This window comes from Onychostruthus taczanowskii, unplaced genomic scaffold (assembly GCF_017590055.1).
Source record: "Onychostruthus taczanowskii isolate IOZ18803 unplaced genomic scaffold, ASM1759005v1 scaffold14, whole genome shotgun sequence".
NCBI classification, from domain to species: Eukaryota; Metazoa; Chordata; class Aves; order Passeriformes; family Passeridae; genus Onychostruthus; species Onychostruthus taczanowskii.
The window spans coordinates 3,649,348-3,667,135 of record NW_024498573.1 but is presented as its reverse complement, the minus strand read 5'-3'; the positions used below and the strand labels follow the sequence as shown (position 1 = coordinate 3,667,135).

The following is a 17,788-nucleotide window of genomic DNA, read 5'->3' as shown; positions in this document are numbered from 1 at the left end:
GGAGCGGCGGCAGCGGCGAGCGGCGGCGGAGCCGGGGAGTGCCGGTGCTGAAGGGACAGCGCCGCCGCTGCGGCACCGGGCGGCCCCGGGCGGCGGGCGGGGCCCCGCGCCGCAGACCCCGGGATGGGGTGGGGGGGAGAGGGGTCCCCGCGGCACCGCGTCCCCTGCGCGACCCTCGCCCCCCGCGCCGTTCCCGCCTTCCCCGTGTCCCCGCGTTCCCCCTCCTCCCCGGTGTCCCCTGCGCCCCCTGTTCCCCGACCCGGGTTCCCCCCTCGTCGTCCTTGTGCTTGAGCCCCACCCCCCCCACGGCGGCGAGCCCCCCGGGTCCCGCACCCCGCCGCGGTCCCGGTGTCCCCCGCATGCTGGGTGTCCGCTACGTCCCGTGTCCCCGCTGTCCCCCGCCTTCCCGGCGCCCCCCCGTGTCTCCCGCGTCTCTGCAGCCCCAGTGGCCCCGGTATCCCGGTGCCTGCCGGTGTTCCGCCCGTTTGCTGTGCTCTCCCCTGCGTCGCCCGTGCACCTCCCGATGTCCCCCACGTACCCCGCTATCGCTATGAGCCCCCCCAGCCACGCGACCCCAGCGCTCCGATGCTCCCCGTGATCCTTGCCTGCGGCCCCGGTTTCCCTGCGCTCTCCGGTGTTCCCCCGTCCCCGGTGCCCCCCAAGCCCCCGCTGCAGTCCCAGGGCTCAGCACTGTACTGCCCGGAAGAGACCCCCACGTTGTCACGGTGTGCCCCGGGGCTGGCAGCAGCAAACTTCCCGGGGTCACAGCTCGTGCAGCCCCCCCAGTCCCAGTGAGGTTCCGGGGAGCCGGGGTGGGGGTACCCGCGGGGCTGCAGCACCCACCGGGCACGTACACACACACACACACAGGCTGCAAACTGCACCCCCAGGCTCTGAGCACAGCCTGCAGCACCCCACTCACACGGGGCACGTGGGGGGCACGGGCACCCCCCCCACACACACACACCCTCTGCCTGAAATCCCCCGCATGCACACACACACGGAGCACACAAGCAGCCTGCAACACCCCCACACGTACACACACGCGACACAGTCTGCAAATTTGTGTGCACAGCCCCCCATGCCGCCTGCAAACCCACGGACCTGCACACACAACCCCCCCACAGTCACACTAACGCAGCCTGCAGCCCCCCCCGGGTGTGCAAACTCACGCACACCCGCAGCACAAACACCCAGCACGCAGCCACAGCCCGCAACCCCGCGTGCACACACATCCGCAGAGCCCGCAGACCCCAAAACTCGCACAGGCACGCGCTCAAAGCTTGCAAACAGCCTGCAAACCCGCGCATCACGGGCGCGCACGCAGCCTGCAGCCCCACAAACTTATCCACACGCGTGTGTGTACGCACCCCCCGTGCAAACACAGCCTGCAGGCACCCGCAAACACACCTCTTGAGCAAACACAGCCTGCGCGCAGAGCTCACGCGGCGCGCACCCGCTCCGTCCTGCACAGGCAGTGCCCCTGCACGGTGTCACCCACCCGCAGGGATCACACACACAGGCACAGGCTGCTGCCTGCAACCCCTGCAGCCCCCAAGCAGTGCCGCAACCCGCCAACAGCCTCTTCCCCATCCCTCTGCAGAGCACTCGTGCTGCCGTAGACACACACGCACACGCAGCACCCCGGGTCCGGCTGTGCCACGCTGGCACCCCCACACAAGGTCTGTCACCCCCTCCTGCAAAGCAGGGGCACACGGTGCATGGTGGGTCCCCATCCCACCAGGCCCCAAGCAGGGGGCTCCTGGTGCCACACCAAGGGCAGTGCTGAGGTGGAACATCCCTCTGGAGTCCCTGCCTTGGTGCCTCCACAGGTCCTCAAGGCCAGAAGGGATGTAGGGAGGGGGCTGAGGGGAGCAGGCACAGTCACTCTCTGCTTGCAGACCCCAGAACCTCCCTCTGCCCATTCTGGAAGGCACTTGGGCTGAGGATGCAGAGGGTGCAAAATCCCTCAGCCTGGGCAGAAGGGAACCTTAGCATGGCATTCCCAACCTGTCCTTCTCTGCCTGCACAGGTGGCCCAGGTCAGCAAGCCCGGACAGCGGTGGATGAGCGCTGGGCACTGGCCTAGCCACACGCACACACCGGCACCATGGACTTCGTCATGAAGCAAGCGCTGGGCGGTGAGTGGGAGCTGTCCCCCCTCAAGGGTCCCCCTGCGGGGAGTAGTGCTGGCCCAGCACCCCAGTAGAGCAGTGGGAGGGACACGGCAAGGGGACAGAGTCACACAGAGAGCCACCAGCAGTGGGGAACTGCTGCTGGAGCCCTCCAGGTTTCCCATTGCCAGTGCCGTCAGCAGCTGGCTGGGGAATCCTGGCTCTTCTGCCACGAAGTGGGATTCCCCAGCAGGTCCCCTGGGTGCTGAAGAAGGAGCTGCTGGCATCTCCCCCAGCTGACATTGAACTAGGGCAGAACAGCCAGCCCGTGGTACTCCCCATCCCCACAGCCTCCCGAGCCTGTCTGCAGCCCGCTTCGGCACAGGTGGGCCTGGGGATGTCCCAGGTCCTCCTTGCCCTCCCTGCTGCTGCGGGGGCTTTGGCAGCAGCACCAGGCTGCAGCACTCTTGGGGACCAACCAAGGGTCTTGTATGCACAGGGGCCACCAAGGACATGGGGAAGATGCTGGGGGGCGAGGAGGAGAAGGATCCCGATGCGCAGAAGAAGGAGGAGGAGAGGCAGGAGGCCCTGCGCCAGCAGGAGGAGGAGCGGAAAGCCAAGCACGCCCGCATGGAAGCGGAGCGGGAGAAAGTCCGGCAGCAGATCCGTGACAAGGTGGGCACACACCCCCCCTGTGCCCGCCCCTGCCTGTGGCAGCCGGGATGGGGCTGGGACAGGGAGCCGGCATGGCCGGGAGGAGGGTGGCCCAAGTCGGTGGCGATGGGCACGGGGCACAGCGCAGGCGGTGCCCACTGCCTGCCCTGCTGAGAGCCTGTGTCCTCTCAGTACGGGCTGAAGAAGAAGGAGGAGAAGGAAGCAGAGGAGAAAGCTGCTCTGGAGCAGCCGTGTGAGGGCAGCCTGACGCGCCCCAAGAAGGCGATCCCGGCGGGCTGTGGGGACGAGGAAGAGGAGGAGGAGGAGAGCATCCTGGACACCGTCCTCAAGTACCTGCCCGGCCCACTGCAGGATATGTTCAAGAAGTAACAGCACCGTCAACCCTGCCATAGGGTGCTGGGGCACGGGCGCCCTCTCTCCTACAACTCCTCCATCAGTTCCCTTGGCCCCGGAGAGGGGGTCCCCACACCCCCTCCCATCCCCTCCTGCCCTGTCCCCCAACCAGACCAAAAGCCCGCCCCGTCCCGTCCAGGCAGGGCCCCCCCACCACACCCAAGGGGAGCAGCCCTGGCCGGACAGGGCGAACCGGGACCAAATGCACTGATGTAACCTCGCGGCAGGCTAGGGGCACCCAGGCCCTACCGGCCCCCCGGGGTGGCTCCTCGTGCCCCCTGCCCTGCCCCTTCTGTTCTCCCAGGGGACCCCAGTAGGCCTCTGCTCGCCTGCCCCCGTCCCCAACACTGCCATCCCCCTGCCCCCTCCCGCCCTGGGCCAAGCCCAAAGCACAAAGCCAGGCGCCCTGCCCGCAGCTCCCCCATCCCCGGTCGTCGGGCGCGGGGGTCCCCCGGGGCTGCCCGGTGTGCTCGTGCATCGGGGGGTTGGAGGGGACCCCCCTCCCCGCATCTCTGGCCCCATAGTTAAAGCCATATCAGTTAGACTGCAATACTTCAGCACCGGGAGGAGCGGGCGCCGCGCTCCGCCAACCGTGTACAAAGGCACGCGCGGGGCAGGGGTCCCCCTGCCTCGTCCCCCCGTCCCCGCCGCTCGCTCGTCTGTGTCTTGGCCCCGCTGGCCCCCGTTTCTCGCATTAGTGTCTCTGTGCCAGGGTGCGCCCCGTCGCTCCATGCGTCCTCGTGTCCGCTGCTCAGACTCCCACCCCCGAGTCCCCACTGTCCCCGGGGGCCACCCGCGGCGCCCCTCGCCGTGCTGCTGGGACCCCCACTCTGTCCCCTGCAATAAAGCCAGCGTGGGGCCGAGGGCTGCCAGGCCAGTCCCGGGCTGGGAGAACCCGGCTGCCCTCACCTGACGCTGGACACATGGGTCCCCGGGCCTGGGAAGGGATCCCCGGGATGTCCCAGGAGCCGCTGCTTGCACCCCAACGTGGGGAGGCAGGGGCACACCCTCATCCCGGCCCGTCTCTTGCCACACCGTGCTCCCCCTCCCTGTGCTTCCTCAGCCACGGCCCCCAGCCGCTCACCAGGGCCCTCCCGGGAGGTGGCGGGCGGCTCGGGCTCCCACAGACATGCTGTGACCATCCTGCTCGAACTAGTCTTTGACGAACTAATAAAATAAAGGGATTTGTACATTGCTCTGGCCTCTTCTCATCCGTTGCTTTCCTGGGCCCCCGTGTCAGCTCCCTCACCCCACCAAGGTGAGGGTTGAAATTTGGCAGCTCATCACACGTGGGCTGGCCCCCAGCCAGGTCTCTACAGGTGCAGGAAGCAGCCACATGTGGCTCCCAGTCCTGCTCCTTCCTGCTGCCTTCCTACTCCACAGGCATCTGTCCTTTCTGGGGCTGGGGACAAGACAAAAGGGATGTCCCACAGACATGGTGGCATGAGGGTTTCTTCCCCTTCCCCTTGACTCCTCACTTCCCTCACTGAATGACTGAGGATAGCCAGGGGTCCAAGGGCTGTTCCTGATGGGTCACAGCATTCCACCACTCCAAGAGAGGAGCATGAGGCTGTGGGCATGGTGCACCTCATGCTCCCACACCGAGGCAGAGGCCCTGGCAGTGCACAGATCAAGAGGCTTCAGCCTGGTGCCAGCCTCAGCTCCAGCTGATGTGCCATCATTTACCAGCAAAGAGCTCAGCTGTTACCCAGGCGGCATCAGCAGAGCAGTCACCCAGAAAAGCTTCTGTCAGAAGGAAATATGAGGCTAGAGAACGGCAGAGATCTCGCAGGCAAGGTCTCCATTGCAGGCAGGCTGTGCCCTGGTACCCAGCACAGCGGTGCAGGCAGGGAGAAATCCGCACAGCCCTCCCTGGGCAGTGGGGACAGGGCAGGGGAAGGGCTCTGCCCGGGGCTGGCGGCTGTGGCACGGAACGTGCAGCGTCCTCCATGTCCCGATCTGAGCGGTGTCCCCGCTGTCACCTGTCCCCACCGTGGGCACGCAGCGCCCCCTGGTGTGGCGACAGCGCAGGGCAGGGGACACAGAGCGGGGACAGGAGCGACAGTCCCAGACAGACCCCTTGCCAGGGCCGTGCTATGGCCAAGGGAAGGAGGCAGGGGGAGGGAGAGCAGCTCAGCACCCCGCTTTTACCCCCTCAAATAGCCACAGGCACCTTCGTTAAGGAAAAGGATTTATCAAAATTAGAAAAAGACACCACAAATATTTTAAAAAAGCCACAGCTGGGAAAACATCTACCAGTTCAAACCCCCCCCCCCACCCTGCCCTCATTGCCCCAGCTCAGGGAAGGGACATGGGATGTCTGGGAGGGGGAGAGGCAGGTTGTGCTCCCAGAGCTGCCCTTGTCACCAGGCTTGTGGGGACAAGGGGACAGTCACGTATCTCATCACTGCTGGGGAGCCTGGTCAAAGCAGAGCACCTCCCATGGGAGGCTCCTCAGCAGCCACCTTCAGTGACTGATTTTCTTTGGCCACTTGCCTTTGGAACAAGCCCCCCCATGCCCCAGAGAGGAGGTGGCAGAGGGGGGCCCTGCCGAAATCCCCCCACTCTCCCCAGCACACAGCTGCCTGTTTATAAAGCTCCCAAGAACAGGACACACCGAGCTGAGCCCGAGGTCACAGCCCTGCCAGGCTGGCAAGGAGATGAGCCAGCTCCTTGCCCCACCTATGCTAAGCTCCCACCCTCGAGGGCAGGCAGGTGTTGCCTCCCTGGGCGCAGCGGCTTCATCAGGAGTCGTTGGGGAGCCCAAAAAGCTTGACAGTGCCAGCCTCCCGGCTGCTGTCGTATTTGCCATCTTTGTCGTCACAGGCGAAGGCCAGCAGCGGCCTCTTCGGGTGCCAGGCCACTGTGAAGGTGGGGGACTCACACTGCACCTCCCAGAGCTTCTCTCCTGCACGGAAAAGGAGCCACGTCAGCCTGGAGAGCCTCCAGCCCCCTCTGCTGCTCACCTCCCCGAGCCAAGCACCTGCTGCTTCCCTCAGCGAAGGGGAGAGGCAGCACAAACGCTGCTCCAGCGCCTTTCAGTCACCCAGTGACAAGGTACAGACATGACAGGCATGTGTGCCACAGACTTCTGAGGCAGAGGCTCCCCCTCCTGGCATTCTGCTCTGCACAGGAAAGCTCTTCCTTAGCAGACGGATTCTCCCTGTGTCCCCCCCAGCTCTACCAGCACTTCTCCATCCAATTCCCCCCTTGTTGTTCCCCAAAATAAAACCATTACCTGTCTCCACCTCGGCAATGTCAATGAAGTGATCTTCTGATGCTGAGGCCAGCATCTTCCCATCATGGCTAAAGCTCAACGTCCGCACGGGCCAGTCCAGCCTGCAGCAACCGAGGGGAGCAGTGAGGCACTGCCACCACAGTCCCCAGAGAGGGGGAAAACAATTTTGGGACAGCTCTACCTACCTGGAGAAGCACCTCACACACACCAGCTCATCCACATCCCAGAGGCTGACCAATGCATCAGCACTGCCTGTGGCAAAATACTTCCCCATGGGATCGAACTTGATGCAGATGCAGTTGGAAGGATGGGCGTTGATGGACTGGATGGGTTTCAGCTCTGGGTAGCTGTGGAGGTGAAGGGAGAGGGCAGGGAGCAGTGAGAGAAGCACAGGGATTCCCTAGAGCAGGGCAGGCATAAGGCACACCAGGACGGGAAGCAAACCCTGCCGAGGCAGGACTCACTGAGTGTCCAGTGAAGGAGGAAAAGCATCAGGGACCATTTCAGGGAGCTGAGCCCATCCCACAGCTGTGGCAACCTCAGCTCCAGACAAGCTCATTCCCACCAGAGGGCAGGGGATTGCTGGGATGTGGGGCTCAGGTTTCCCAGAAGCAGCAAAGGAACTTGCAAATGACTGCAGCCAGCCCAGCCACCCGGCCCAGCAGCAGCCACGGGCACCTGCCTGAGGATGTTGATGCAGCCATTCCCATTGGTGAGGAAGAACATGTTGTTATCGTTGTTCCAGGAGATCTCGTTCACCTCAAACTTGAACTGCTCCTCAGCTTTGGAGCGATGTGTCTTGGCATCAATGAAGGTGACCACATCATCCTTGTTCCCCACGGCAATGGTCTGTCCATCAGGGCTCCAGCAGATGTTGATGTTCTCACCTGAAAGGACAGAGTCCCACTTCCACTCCAACCACCCCCAAATGGGAAAGACTGCCAGTTCTTCAGTCTAACACAAACCCTGCACAGCAGCTATCCAGCAAAACCAAACTTGTGAGAAGTACAGCTTGAAGACAATATGCCACACCCCATTTCAGCCAAGATGGGACCACAGCAACCACCAAACAAGGTCACACCAAAGATCCTCTGAATCCAGTCATCTCTGAGATCCAGAAAAAGTAGAAGCCAAAAATAAATATCTTTGAATAAAGGTAAGAACGTGGCAGGTTGCTGTTACACAACTTCACAGTGCCATTCCCAGCCCCAACAACTCAAAAGTGGACATTTTCAAGACCATAGATGGTATTTGGGTTAAGCATCACATGAATTCAAATGGTTTTTCTGAATCCACACAAACTTTTATTTCCACCACAGCTCTCTGTAAACATGCTTTTCCCCAGTCTCCAGCCTCACAGCCCACTGACTCCAGAGACAAGTACAAAGGACATTTTAACAGCCAGCACCGTATTTCAGCAGTTCTACCAGCCCTGACCCCACAGTAAATCAGCTCTCACATGATGACTGCAACACAAATATAATGCAGTTAGCAAAGATGTCCCAGCCAGAAATAACCACAGGAAAGGTGCAAAACTCTGTGCCACTGCAGATGGGTCCCACACAGCTGAGGTCCTGCCGGGAAGGCGCCCTGGGGAGGCAGGGACTCACCTTTGGTGTTGACAGTGGCGATGCACTTGGTGGTGCGGACGTCCCAAATGCGGATGGTTTTGTCCCCTGACGCTGTGACAAACAGGTCAGGGTTGCTGGGGTGCCAGCAGAGCTGATCCACGCTGTCCCCATGGCCCCGGTAGTTGTTCTCCTTCACCTGGAGGGACAGGGCAGACCAGGTGAGGCTGTGCCCAGCTCTGCTCCAGCTCCTGCCCACATCCCGGCACGCTGCATCCCCGCTGGGATGAGCAGGGTCCCCCGGGCACCCCAGTTCCACCACGGTCACATCTCCCTCTCACAGCCGGCCAGGATGGAGTCCCCGCCAGGCACCAGCTCCATTCCCGGCTGGCAGACCCGGCCTGCGCTGCCCTTGGCGATTCCGGTGCACACCGAGCACCCCGGCCCAGGCCCGGCACCGGGACACTCCCGCTCCCGGACCCCAGCCCAGCCAGCCGCGCCCGGCGTGCCCACGGGCTCCCGCTACCGATCCGCACCGCCCCCGCCCGCCCGATGCCGGCGGATCTCACCAGCCGGTCCTTCTCGAGCAGGAAGACGCTGGCGGTCTTGTCGAAGGAACCGGAGGCGAGGCGGCGGCCGCAGCAGCTCCAGGCCACCGAGTGCACCTTGGCGCCGTGCGCCGGGAACTCGCGGCTCCGCGTGTTGGCGCGGAACAGCTCCTGCATGGCCTGCACGTAGGGCGACAGCGCCATGGCGGGGCCGCCGCCACCGGCACCGCCGCTCCGCCCCGGCACCGCGCCTGACGCCACTTCCGCCGCCCCCCCGCGCCCGGCGCGGCCCCACCGGCGGAGCGGAGCCGGCGCTCGCCGCCGGGATGGACAACAACGTGGTCCTCGTCAGCGATTCGGACTCGGAGGGCGCCCGCACGCCGCCGCTCCAGCCCTGCCGCTCCCGCCACTCGCTGCCCGCCCCCGCCGTGAGTCCGTGGCTCCCGCGGGCACGGCGCCGCTGCCCCGCACAAGATGGCGGCGCTGCCATGGCGGGCGGGGACGGGAGGCGCGCACGGACTGGCAGCCTCGGGGCAGGGGAGGGGGTGGGCGTGTGTGCCCCGCTCCCGTCCCGTCCCAGCCGGGTCCTCAGGGACCTCCCACCCTCTTCCTAGCCGGGCTCGGGTCGCGGCGGGCACCTCCCGCCAGAGGAGCCCCGTTCCACAAGCGCGCTCCCCGCAGGGGTCCCAGCCTCCTTGGCCATATACCCTTAGAAAGAGCCCGGTGCCTGCCATAGCGTGTCGCGGTGCTCTCGCTGCACCCCGAGAAGCGTCCGACCCTGCAGGGCTCAGCCCCCGGCGGGATGCGGTGGGGCGGTTGCCGCCGCTGCTCCCCGTGCCGTTCCCCGGCCCCGTCCCGCTCCGCCGGCGGGTGCGGGACCGGTGCGGCCGCGGTTCCGGGCGCGAGGCTCAGGCTCGGACGGGGAAACGGTCGGTGCCCGGCCCCGCACCGCTGTCCCGGGTCCTGACCGCCTTGGAGCCCTGCACCTCCCTCCCTCCCTCCCTCCGCAGCTCCTGGGTGCCGGAGCCCGCTGGGCTTTGCCCTCTCCTTGGGGAAGGCAGCAGGTTTGAGTCGGGGGAGGAAAGTGGATTTAAATTCTCTGCTAAACGGGTTCCCTGCTTTGAGGTGCTGAGGGGGATTTTTTTTCTCAAGAGCAAACAGGCTCCGACCCCTCCTGAGCCTGCCAAAAGTTTGGGAAGTAGAGCGTGTGACCTGCTGCTGGTGCAAGCACAGCTGCCTCCCCTGCCTGCTCCTGCTGCCCCTCGGACCCTGCATTGCCCTGCAAGGTCTGGATGGGAGTCCCCAAAGTCTCAGGGCTGCTGTAGCTCCAATTGGTGCCACAGATGAAAAGGCAGCTTTGTTTCCTGCCATTTCTGTCCTCCAGAGCAGGTGATGTGCCAGGGTTTGGATCCTGTGCTTGTTCCTGCCAGTGCCTGGGTACAGGAGAGCTCCCTGTGTTTCCACTGCCCTCCCTGGACATGCCAGCAGGACTGGCATTTCCCTGTTATGGGAGGGAGCTGAGCAGGCAGCTAGGTCTGTTCTGAGCCAAGGCACGAGGACATGAGCCCTGAGGGGAGTGTGGAAGAAGAGCCTGGGTTGGGCTCAGGCTCAGCTGTGCTGCCAGGGGAGGCTGATCCCAGAGCTCAGGGCCACAGGACCCTTTGGACAGGCAGAAGGGTCTTTGCCCCTCTTTTTCTAGGCTGGTGCCCTTTTCCCTCTTGGACTGGGACTACAGTGCCATCATAGCAGAGGCTCCTGGCAGGACTGGACACTGACACTGCTGCTCTGTCCCCACAGGAGATCATTGACCTGACCTGTGAGGATGCAAACACAGACCTGACACCGTCGAGCAGCCTTGCCTTCATCGACCTGACTGAGGACATGTGCAGCCTTTTCCACTCCACCCTTGGTGCTGCTCAGAACTCCAGAAACGCTGCCCCAGCAGCACACACGTCCCACCCCCAACTCTGCCCCGCTGCAGAAAAAGAAATGCAGGCAGAGCCAGAGCAGAGCCCTGCACCAGCATCACACAACACTTCTGTGAAGCCCAGTTCCACCGTGGTCAGAGCAGAAGCCATGGAGAACTGCAGCTGCCTTTCTCCTGTCTCTAGGCGCCACAGCTGGAGCCCAGAGCAGGATTACAGCAGTCCTGCCTTGAACAGCAGCTTGGACTCGCAGTCAGACTCAGACTGCCTGTCCCCATCTCCCCCCAGCCTGGACAGCAACAGCAGCATGAGAGCTGATGGCCCAGAGGAAGATCCTCCCCAGCCCTGCCAGGAAAGGAACCTCCCCCCAAGGCTGAGCCCTGCCCCAACCATTCCTATAACACCAGGAAAGACCCAAAGGCCTTTGCCAGAAGCGAGTGACTTCCCACCACAGCAGCCAATCCAGCAAGCCACCCCAGCCAGGACTGACACTGACAGCAAGGCCTTGCTGGACAAACTGCACAACTTCAGCAGGAGCGGAGTCCAGCACCTCTTCCTCCAAGGCATAGCACCCAACAGGGAATCACAAAAGGTAAACAGGGTTTGGAGCAGCCCCTGTGGTAGAGGATGGAGCAAGGGCAGCCTCTGCTCCCCTTTGCCAGGCAGATGGGGGCTCTGGTTATTGCGGTTCCCTTCCCAGTGGGTCCCACATCACAGCTGGGATCCTCTTGTGTCAGGGGAGCTTTCACCCATTGTCTTGCCTTGTACACAGCAGAAACCTGGGCTCATCCCCAGCGGGAAGCTGAGCATGGTGCACACCACCATGGAGGAGAACAGCCTGGAGGGCACCTTGTATTTCCTGAACGAGTTTGTCTCCTGCCAGCACCGTCCCCCCAAAGAAATCGTCTGCCACCTGATCAAACAGATGCTGTTGGACACCCATGAAGGGGAGATCCTGAATGACATCTACACGCTGCTGATGAAGATCCAAATGTAGGTGTTCCCCTTGTTCCAGGTGTTCCCAGGGGTCTGCTCAGCATAAGGATTATTCTGTGCTCACCCACAGAACAGGGAGTGGTTTCCCCTATAACCCAGGATAATCCTCCTGCCAACACAGGCACACCCTAAGCTCTCTGAGGGTGGGTCAGGGACAGCTTGTGACACAAGTGAGCCCTTGGGGACAGAAGAGTGTGTTTGCCTTGCCCTGAAGCACAGGTCTCATTCTTCACTGCTGTGGCATGGCAGAAGTGCCTTCCCTGGGCTGCAGCAGCTCCCTCGGTTTCCTCAGGCTTCCCACAGAGAGGTGCAATGTTTTATGAGGCCACAGGTATAGGAATCCTGGGCATCTCCATGGAGTATAGCCCCTGTCAGGAGTTTCCAAAAACTTAATGTGTTATGGGGAGGAGAAGGGGTGAGGGCAAAGATGGAGAGGAGAAGGCAGGGAACACACCTGAGCAAGTGGGGTTGGGAGTGGCTGTGGAAGGGCTAAGAGGCTGCCCTGCCTCCAAGCAGCTGATCAGGTAGTTGAGCACAAATGGACATGGCTGTCCTTGCAGGCTCCATCCAGCCAACATCGCCACGGTGGGATGGGACTGGACTCTGGTGAAATTCATCATGGAGCAGCAGGTACTTGGCACCTTGTGTGTCACATGGGGCAGGGATCATCCAGCACACGCTGCCTGAGGGTGAGTGTTCCTAAGTGCTTCCTGTGGCTGTGCTCTGCTCCAGAGCTAGCCAGTCCAACAGTGAGTGCCAGCTGGGAATCCCACATTTATCCACAGTGCTCCCTTAACCCTCTGCAGTTTTAGGCAAGTTGTCCCACTGAAGAAGGCACAGATAAACCCTCTCTGGGTCACAGCACTAGTACAATGCCCAGCAATGCCCCTCAGGGTCTTGCCTGAGCCAGGCAGCTCCTCCCACAACTACTCCCAAGACAGCCAGCTTCCCTGGTGTTCCTAAGCCTGTGGCCCCACCAGACTGACGTGCTCTCCATCTGCCCTCAGGAGAAGCCCCCTGGTTGGCTCCTCTTCCTGCAGTACGTGGTACAGACCCTGGAGGATGACTTCCAGCACAATCTGAAGTCATACCAGCTGCAGAAGTCAATTGCCAAGAAAGTCCTTTCATGTGACTTGTGCTTCAACAATGTCAAGTAAGGGACACCTCCTCCTTGCTCTCTAACCAGAAGCTGAGAGGCAGGGGCTTAGGGAACACTTGTCAAGACTCCAGTCAGACTTTCAGACTTTCTAAGAAGCAGACTTGGGAGACAAAGTGAAGCACAGGGCCAGCTATAGGGACTAGGAAAAGATTTACAAAAGCAAACCACCGCAGATGATACAAGGCCTTTCCAGTCACAACAGAGTGGGCTTTTCCCAGGGATGAGGTCAGATTTGCATTGCTCAGGACAGGACTGAGAAGGAAGCAGTCCTGTAGGCAAGTGTACAAATCAAGAGAGCTCCTTTGTTGAGCTGTTCAACAGAGCTACTCCCTAAGCTGTCCAAGTGGGTGGAACATAGTCTTCATTGTCAGGGCCTTTCCTCCAGCTCTAAGTGGATCTAGAGATCAGAACACAGCAAAACAAGGCACCTCCCCAATAAAATTCTTGTTTCTGTTCCAGGGAAGTGGTCAATTGGTTGGTGACAGCAGTTACAGGAGTTCAGTTCTCCCAGCCCCAGGAAGAGCTGCAAGAAGCCAGGGCTGAACACAGCTCATCTTCACCAAGGCTGGCCAGCACTCAGACAGCTCAGAGAGACCAGGCCCAGACAGCTTTCTTTGCCCAAAAGTAAGCTCCAGAATTCCAAACTCCCTGCTGGCATTATCACAGACCCAAGTCAGGCAGAAGCCAGAGTCACTCTCTTGCTGTCAGTTCAGGGAAGCCAGGCTGTACCAGCTTTGCTGGTGCTTCTTTGGGTTAAAGACTTGGTGAGCCAAGGACTCTCACCTGTAAGGAAACTGGCTCAGTGTCATCCTCTTGATGTAGCACAAGGCTGGAGCTTGTGGCCCACAGCTCAGGCAGCCCCATGCTGCTCCAACACTCAGGAGCCACCAAGACCTCCTGAGGGTCAATCTGGGGATGAGCTTTGCTTGCAAAAGCATCAGATTCAGAAGTCACCAGGAGACACCAAAGCTGGCCCACTGCATTCCCATGCCCCTCACCGCACGAGGCTGAAGCAGGGGCCATCCCCAAGGCTTTGCTTGGCAAGCTGAGGAGCAGAGTCCCCCTGTGCTGACTGTCCCCTCTCACCCAGGACGATGCTCCTGCTCCAGCAGATGTTGGCCATGGCAGTGGAAGTGGACAGATCTCCCACCTGCAGCTCTCGTAAGATTGCAGACGACATTTTCCCGTTCATACTGAATATCCCCCTGAGGAGCCAAAGGTGAGACAAGCATGTGCAAGGCAGCCTTTGCCTGTGTGAACAATGGTCTTATTCCCAATTTACATCCAAGTCTGGATGCATAAAGTTCTACAGGGTACAGAAAGACAGACCAGCCAGCAAGAGCATTGCTGTGTCTCCCACGGAGATGCAACATCACCAGCTGAGCAGCTGATGTGTTGATGGAAACACACCAGGTGGTGTGCTGCTGAGAACAGTCAATTCTCCCACTTGTTAAAGTTGTGACCTTAAAACTGTAAAGAAGGTCTGAAAAGCAGCACTGTGCAGCACAGCCAAGCACTGGCAAAGACATCACTGATTCCCATGGGCAACCAGGCAGTCAGAAATATGATGCAGTTCTTACAGCTTTGCCTTGACATCCTTTGTTTGCTTCTTTAAGAAGTGCAAATGTGAAGCCAAAGCACAAGGGAGTGAAGAGACCACTAAGCCCCCAAGCATTTCAAACCCATGTTTCAATGCCCAGCAAGCAGCCCTTCACATCCTTTCAGCAGAACTCTGTGCACACACCAGGTATAAACCAAAGCAAACCGACTCTAACCAAGTTGTCACTTTGCCCAGGACAGATATAGATCCTTCTACCCTGACCCCAAGTCACCCTTGCTTGGCTGGGCTCCCTGCAAGTCAGCAGGAATGAGCCACTGCCACACAGGCTGCTGGGCAGGCTGAAGTGAAGCAGCTCAGTTTGCTTTAGAGACTGTACTCACTTCCAGCTGCTGCAGGTCACACCTGAGGATGAAAACATGGCCATGGCCAAGCTGCATAACAAAGGTCTCTCACCACATCTGGTAGTCTTCCTTCTAGGGCATGGCTGGGTAGCCCCTGCAGTCACCCCACATCTGCACTAGGACAGCAGGAGCATGCTGGAACAGTTGTCTCTGGTCAGGCTGTGCTGTCTCAACCAAAGTAAATTCCTTTTGTGTTGCAGGGAAGCTTTATTAAACACCATGGAGAGCCAGCTGCTGCGCTGCAGACTGCTAGAGCTGTTATTCCAGCACAGTTGTGACGTGCCCACATCCTCGTCCATGTCTCTGGACAAGGTTCTGTTTTTCCTGAGCCACTCCTCTGTGCTGCCACAATTCCAGGTATCCAGTCCAACCTTTCCTTTGACTTGTTCTCCTCTGAGAAAACTTCTAACAACCAAATACTGTCTCCTGTCCTAGGATGAAACAGCAACATGGCAAAGGTGGGATGAGATGCTGCAGTACTTGAGTTTGCTGCTGCTGAGTTACCATGGTGTAAAAGTGGGTAAGCAGTGCTTGTTCTGGCCCTAACAGTCTCATCAAGAGGCTGCAGTAGAACTGCCAAATTCCTCTTCCTCCTCTCATCACTACTGGACTCAAGGCCACTGAATCTTAGAAAGACAGTGTGCTTCCATCCATGACAGTAACTATTCCCAGCAGTCAAAGAAGTGATGTTGCATTAACCAGAGCACCCACCTTGCTTTGCCAAGTTTAGCCCCTGCAAAATAACCTTCTTCCTAAAGGAAGGAAGCACTTCCCAGCATTGCACAGTACACAAGAGGGTGCTTTGTACCCTTGTTGTCTGAGCTGCTGTACAGTGGGTGGAAGAATAGGGTGCTTTAGGAAGAAAAGCAGAAGACAAAGGGATCATAGAAGATCCCAGGCTGGAAGAGAGACACAAGAATCATTGAACTCCACTTCTGGCCCTGCATAGACAGCCCAGAATCCCACCCTGTGCCTGAGAGAGTTGTCCACACATTCCTGGAGCTCTGGCAGCCTTGGAGCCATGACCGTTCCCTGGGGAGCCTGTTCAGTGCCCAACCACCCTGTGGGGGAAGACTTTTTTTCCTAATAGCCAACCTAAATCTCCCTTGGCACATCTCCAGTCATTCCCTTGGGTCCTGTCACTGTCCTACAGAGCAGAGATGGGAGCTGCCCCTCCCTCCTGAGGAAACTGTAGACCCCAGTGAGGTCTGATCTGTCTCCTCGAGGCTGAACACAGCAAGTGACCTAAGCCACTCCTCATGTGGCTTGCCCTCTAGACCCCTCACCATCTCTGAAGCCCTCCTTTGGGCAAGCCAGGACCCTTGCAGCACTTAGTAAACTCTGTAGACAGCACCATCCACAGCAGCCATGGAAACAGCAGCAATTCTGACCCCAGGAGAGTGGCACAGTCACAAAATACTCTGTAAAACTGTGTATTTGCCAGAAGTCTCTTCCAACTTCAGGTGCTTTAGCCCAGGGTTTAAGGCTGTCATGAATGAATGCAGAGGAATCCATCATCATATATGCAAAGTCTCACTCTCCCTGAAGTCCTAGATAATAATCACTGTTGTTGGGCTCTTTGGAGACTCCTTTGCAGTTGCCCATTTTGCCATTCACACAGAAGACAAGGATTATACGAGCCTTGCCCCTTCCCCATTCCCTGGGCTCTCTCTGCATGCCAAACGAGCTCCAGGAGGGGCCAGTTCCTTCTTCCCAAAGTCTTGTGCAGAACCATTGAGGACAACAAGAGGATCAGTCCCATTTCCAGCACTGCCTGTGGCACACTGGGTCCATCCCAGCAGCTCAGGCAGCCCTTTGGGTGTTGCCTCTCCCCACCAGCATTTCCTCTTGCAGAGCACCTGCGAACCTCTGTCAGTGACCGGATGAAACTGATTGCTCAGAAAGCCAAGCCCAGGCTCCAGGACAGTGATGACATCAGCCAGCTGGACATTCAGCTGAAGATGAATGACTTCATCAGCAGAATGCAGAAGACCCTGGGGGAGCCTTTTCCCCCACAAATCCAGGAGAAATTGTTCATGCTGCAGGAGTTGTTCTTCATTGTCACTGCTGCCTGAAGGAAGCAACCACTGCAGCAAGGTGGCCAAAACTTTGTGTTCTTACTGTAACCCCCCCATCTCATACTGCAATCTCAGCATCATGGGGTTGGTTTATACAGTCCTGTTGAAAGATGCTTGGTTTACATTGTTTCAGAATTTCCATTCAAGTTTGCCTTGTGCAGTTTTGCAAAGCACTTTGTACACTTGAAAGAATGAGTTTTTTTCATGTTTGCTAAGACACTTTTGTCTTGATACCAGCACTGCCCAAAGGAAGTCTTTTCCCCCACAAATCCAGGACAAATTGTTCATGCTGCATGAGTTGTTCTTCACTGCTGCTTGAGTGAAGCACTACAGCAAGGGGGACAAAACTTCATGTTCTCAATATAAACCTTCCCATCTCACACTGCAATCTTAGCATCATGGGCCTTGGTTTATACAGTTCTTTTGAAAGATGTTTGGTTTACATTGTTTCAGAATTTCCGTTCAAGTTTACCTCATGCAAATTTAAAAGCACTTTGTACACTTTAAAAAATAAATTTTTTTCATGTTTGCTAACTCTTTAGTCTTTGTGCCAGTGCTGCCCAAAGTCCAGAGCTCTGTCAGATCACACCACAAGGCCATGCTTTAACCCCAGCCTTCCCAATCTATGAGATTCATCTGTGTAAGCAGAACCACAGCAGCAGCCTGTACCTCAGTACCTGAATGTGTTCCATGACTTTGAGCTCAGCTTACACTCCAGGAGCACAGGGAACACCAGCATTCAGAGCTCAGACTTCCCCAGCCCAGGTGAATCATCCTCATCAGCAGCACTTTAAAAGGGCAGCTAAAAACACTACAACAGCACCAAGCCACAACTTTCCAGAGGGGAACTGGGCATCTCTAGGGAAACACCAGCCTAGCTCCCACATCTGTGCCCACCACCACAGTACAGGTGGAAACAGCACACAAGCAACAAGAGACAAAATCTCAGGAACATGAATTTGGATTGCTCAAAAAAACACAGATATGTCATGTTTAATTTCATCTGCACAAGCCCTAAGACAGAAATGAGCCTGGCTGTAAACCCAGTCTCCCTGTGAAACAGGAGTTTGTGGGCAAATATTTCACCCTAGTGAGGTGCTGCCAGAGCCACCAGAACCTTGACCCCACACTCA

General features: G+C 58.9%; 3 protein-coding genes across 5 annotated transcripts in view; 2 read left to right on the top strand and 1 right to left on the bottom strand.

Annotated features, from left to right (window-relative positions):
* The window catches only part of CPLX2 (complexin 2), a 15,315-nt gene extending 10,939 nt beyond the window's left edge, over positions 1 to 4,376 (top strand). Inside the window, exons 3-5 of the mRNA XM_041397743.1 lie at positions 2,033 to 2,140; positions 2,613 to 2,788; positions 2,960 to 4,376. Of these exons, the coding sequence (XP_041253677.1) occupies positions 2,110 to 2,140; positions 2,613 to 2,788; positions 2,960 to 3,157 (405 nt within the window). The 5' untranslated portion in view covers positions 2,033 to 2,109 and the 3' untranslated portion in view covers positions 3,158 to 4,376. The remainder of the gene's footprint in view (positions 1 to 2,032; positions 2,141 to 2,612; positions 2,789 to 2,959) is intronic.
* A 983-nt stretch (positions 4,377 to 5,359) lies between these two features.
* Positions 5,360 to 8,791, bottom strand: THOC3 (THO complex 3). The gene is made up of 6 exons (XM_041397480.1): positions 8,557 to 8,791; positions 8,030 to 8,186; positions 7,102 to 7,306; positions 6,605 to 6,766; positions 6,420 to 6,520; positions 5,360 to 6,089 (listed from the first exon to the last, which is right to left on the bottom strand). The coding sequence occupies exons 1-6, from the start codon at positions 8,737 to 8,739 to the stop codon at positions 5,926 to 5,928; spliced, it is 972 nt and encodes a 323-aa protein (XP_041253414.1). The 5' UTR covers positions 8,740 to 8,791; the 3' UTR covers positions 5,360 to 5,925.
* Positions 8,734 to 17,709, top strand: SIMC1 (SUMO interacting motifs containing 1). 3 transcript variants are annotated; one of them, XM_041397473.1, is made up of 10 exons: positions 8,734 to 8,963; positions 10,333 to 11,052; positions 11,236 to 11,453; positions 12,017 to 12,086; positions 12,464 to 12,609; positions 13,075 to 13,239; positions 13,706 to 13,834; positions 14,778 to 14,934; positions 15,013 to 15,097; positions 16,432 to 17,709. In XM_041397473.1, the coding sequence occupies exons 1-10, from the start codon at positions 8,862 to 8,864 to the stop codon at positions 16,650 to 16,652; spliced, it is 2,013 nt and encodes a 670-aa protein (XP_041253407.1). In that variant the 5' UTR covers positions 8,734 to 8,861; the 3' UTR covers positions 16,653 to 17,709. The 3 variants fall into 3 exon arrangements, with proteins under 3 accessions (XP_041253407.1, XP_041253406.1, XP_041253408.1); XM_041397472.1 differs by having other exon boundaries at positions 11,233 to 11,453; XM_041397474.1 differs by having other exon boundaries at positions 8,844 to 8,967; positions 11,233 to 11,453.
* The last annotated feature ends 79 nt before the right edge of the window (positions 17,710 to 17,788 follow it).

What these genes read in the sequence shown, in the direction of transcription:
- THOC3 (XM_041397480.1), bottom strand. Translation starts at nt 8,739, where the DNA reads ATGGCGCTGTCGCCCTACGTGCAGGCCATGCAGGAGCTGTTCCGCGCC. An exon ending in GGCTGCATCAACATCCTCAG is followed by an intron (nt 6,767 to 7,101) that starts GCAGGTGCCCGT and finishes TCACCTCCACAG; the next exon opens with CTACCCAGAGCTGAAACCCA. An exon ending in TGTGTGAGGTGCTTCTCCAG is followed by an intron (nt 6,521 to 6,604) that starts GTAGGTAGAGCT and finishes CGGTTGCTGCAG; the next exon opens with GCTGGACTGGCCCGTGCGGA.
- SIMC1 (XM_041397472.1), top strand. Translation starts at nt 8,862, where the DNA reads ATGGACAACAACGTGGTCCTCGTCAGCGATTCGGACTCGGAGGGCGCC. An exon ending in TTGTGCTTCAACAATGTCAA is followed by an intron (nt 12,610 to 13,074) that starts GTAAGGGACACC and finishes TTTCTGTTCCAG; the next exon opens with GGAAGTGGTCAATTGGTTGG. An exon ending in ACAGCTTTCTTTGCCCAAAA is followed by an intron (nt 13,240 to 13,705) that starts GTAAGCTCCAGA and finishes CCTCTCACCCAG; the next exon opens with GACGATGCTCCTGCTCCAGC.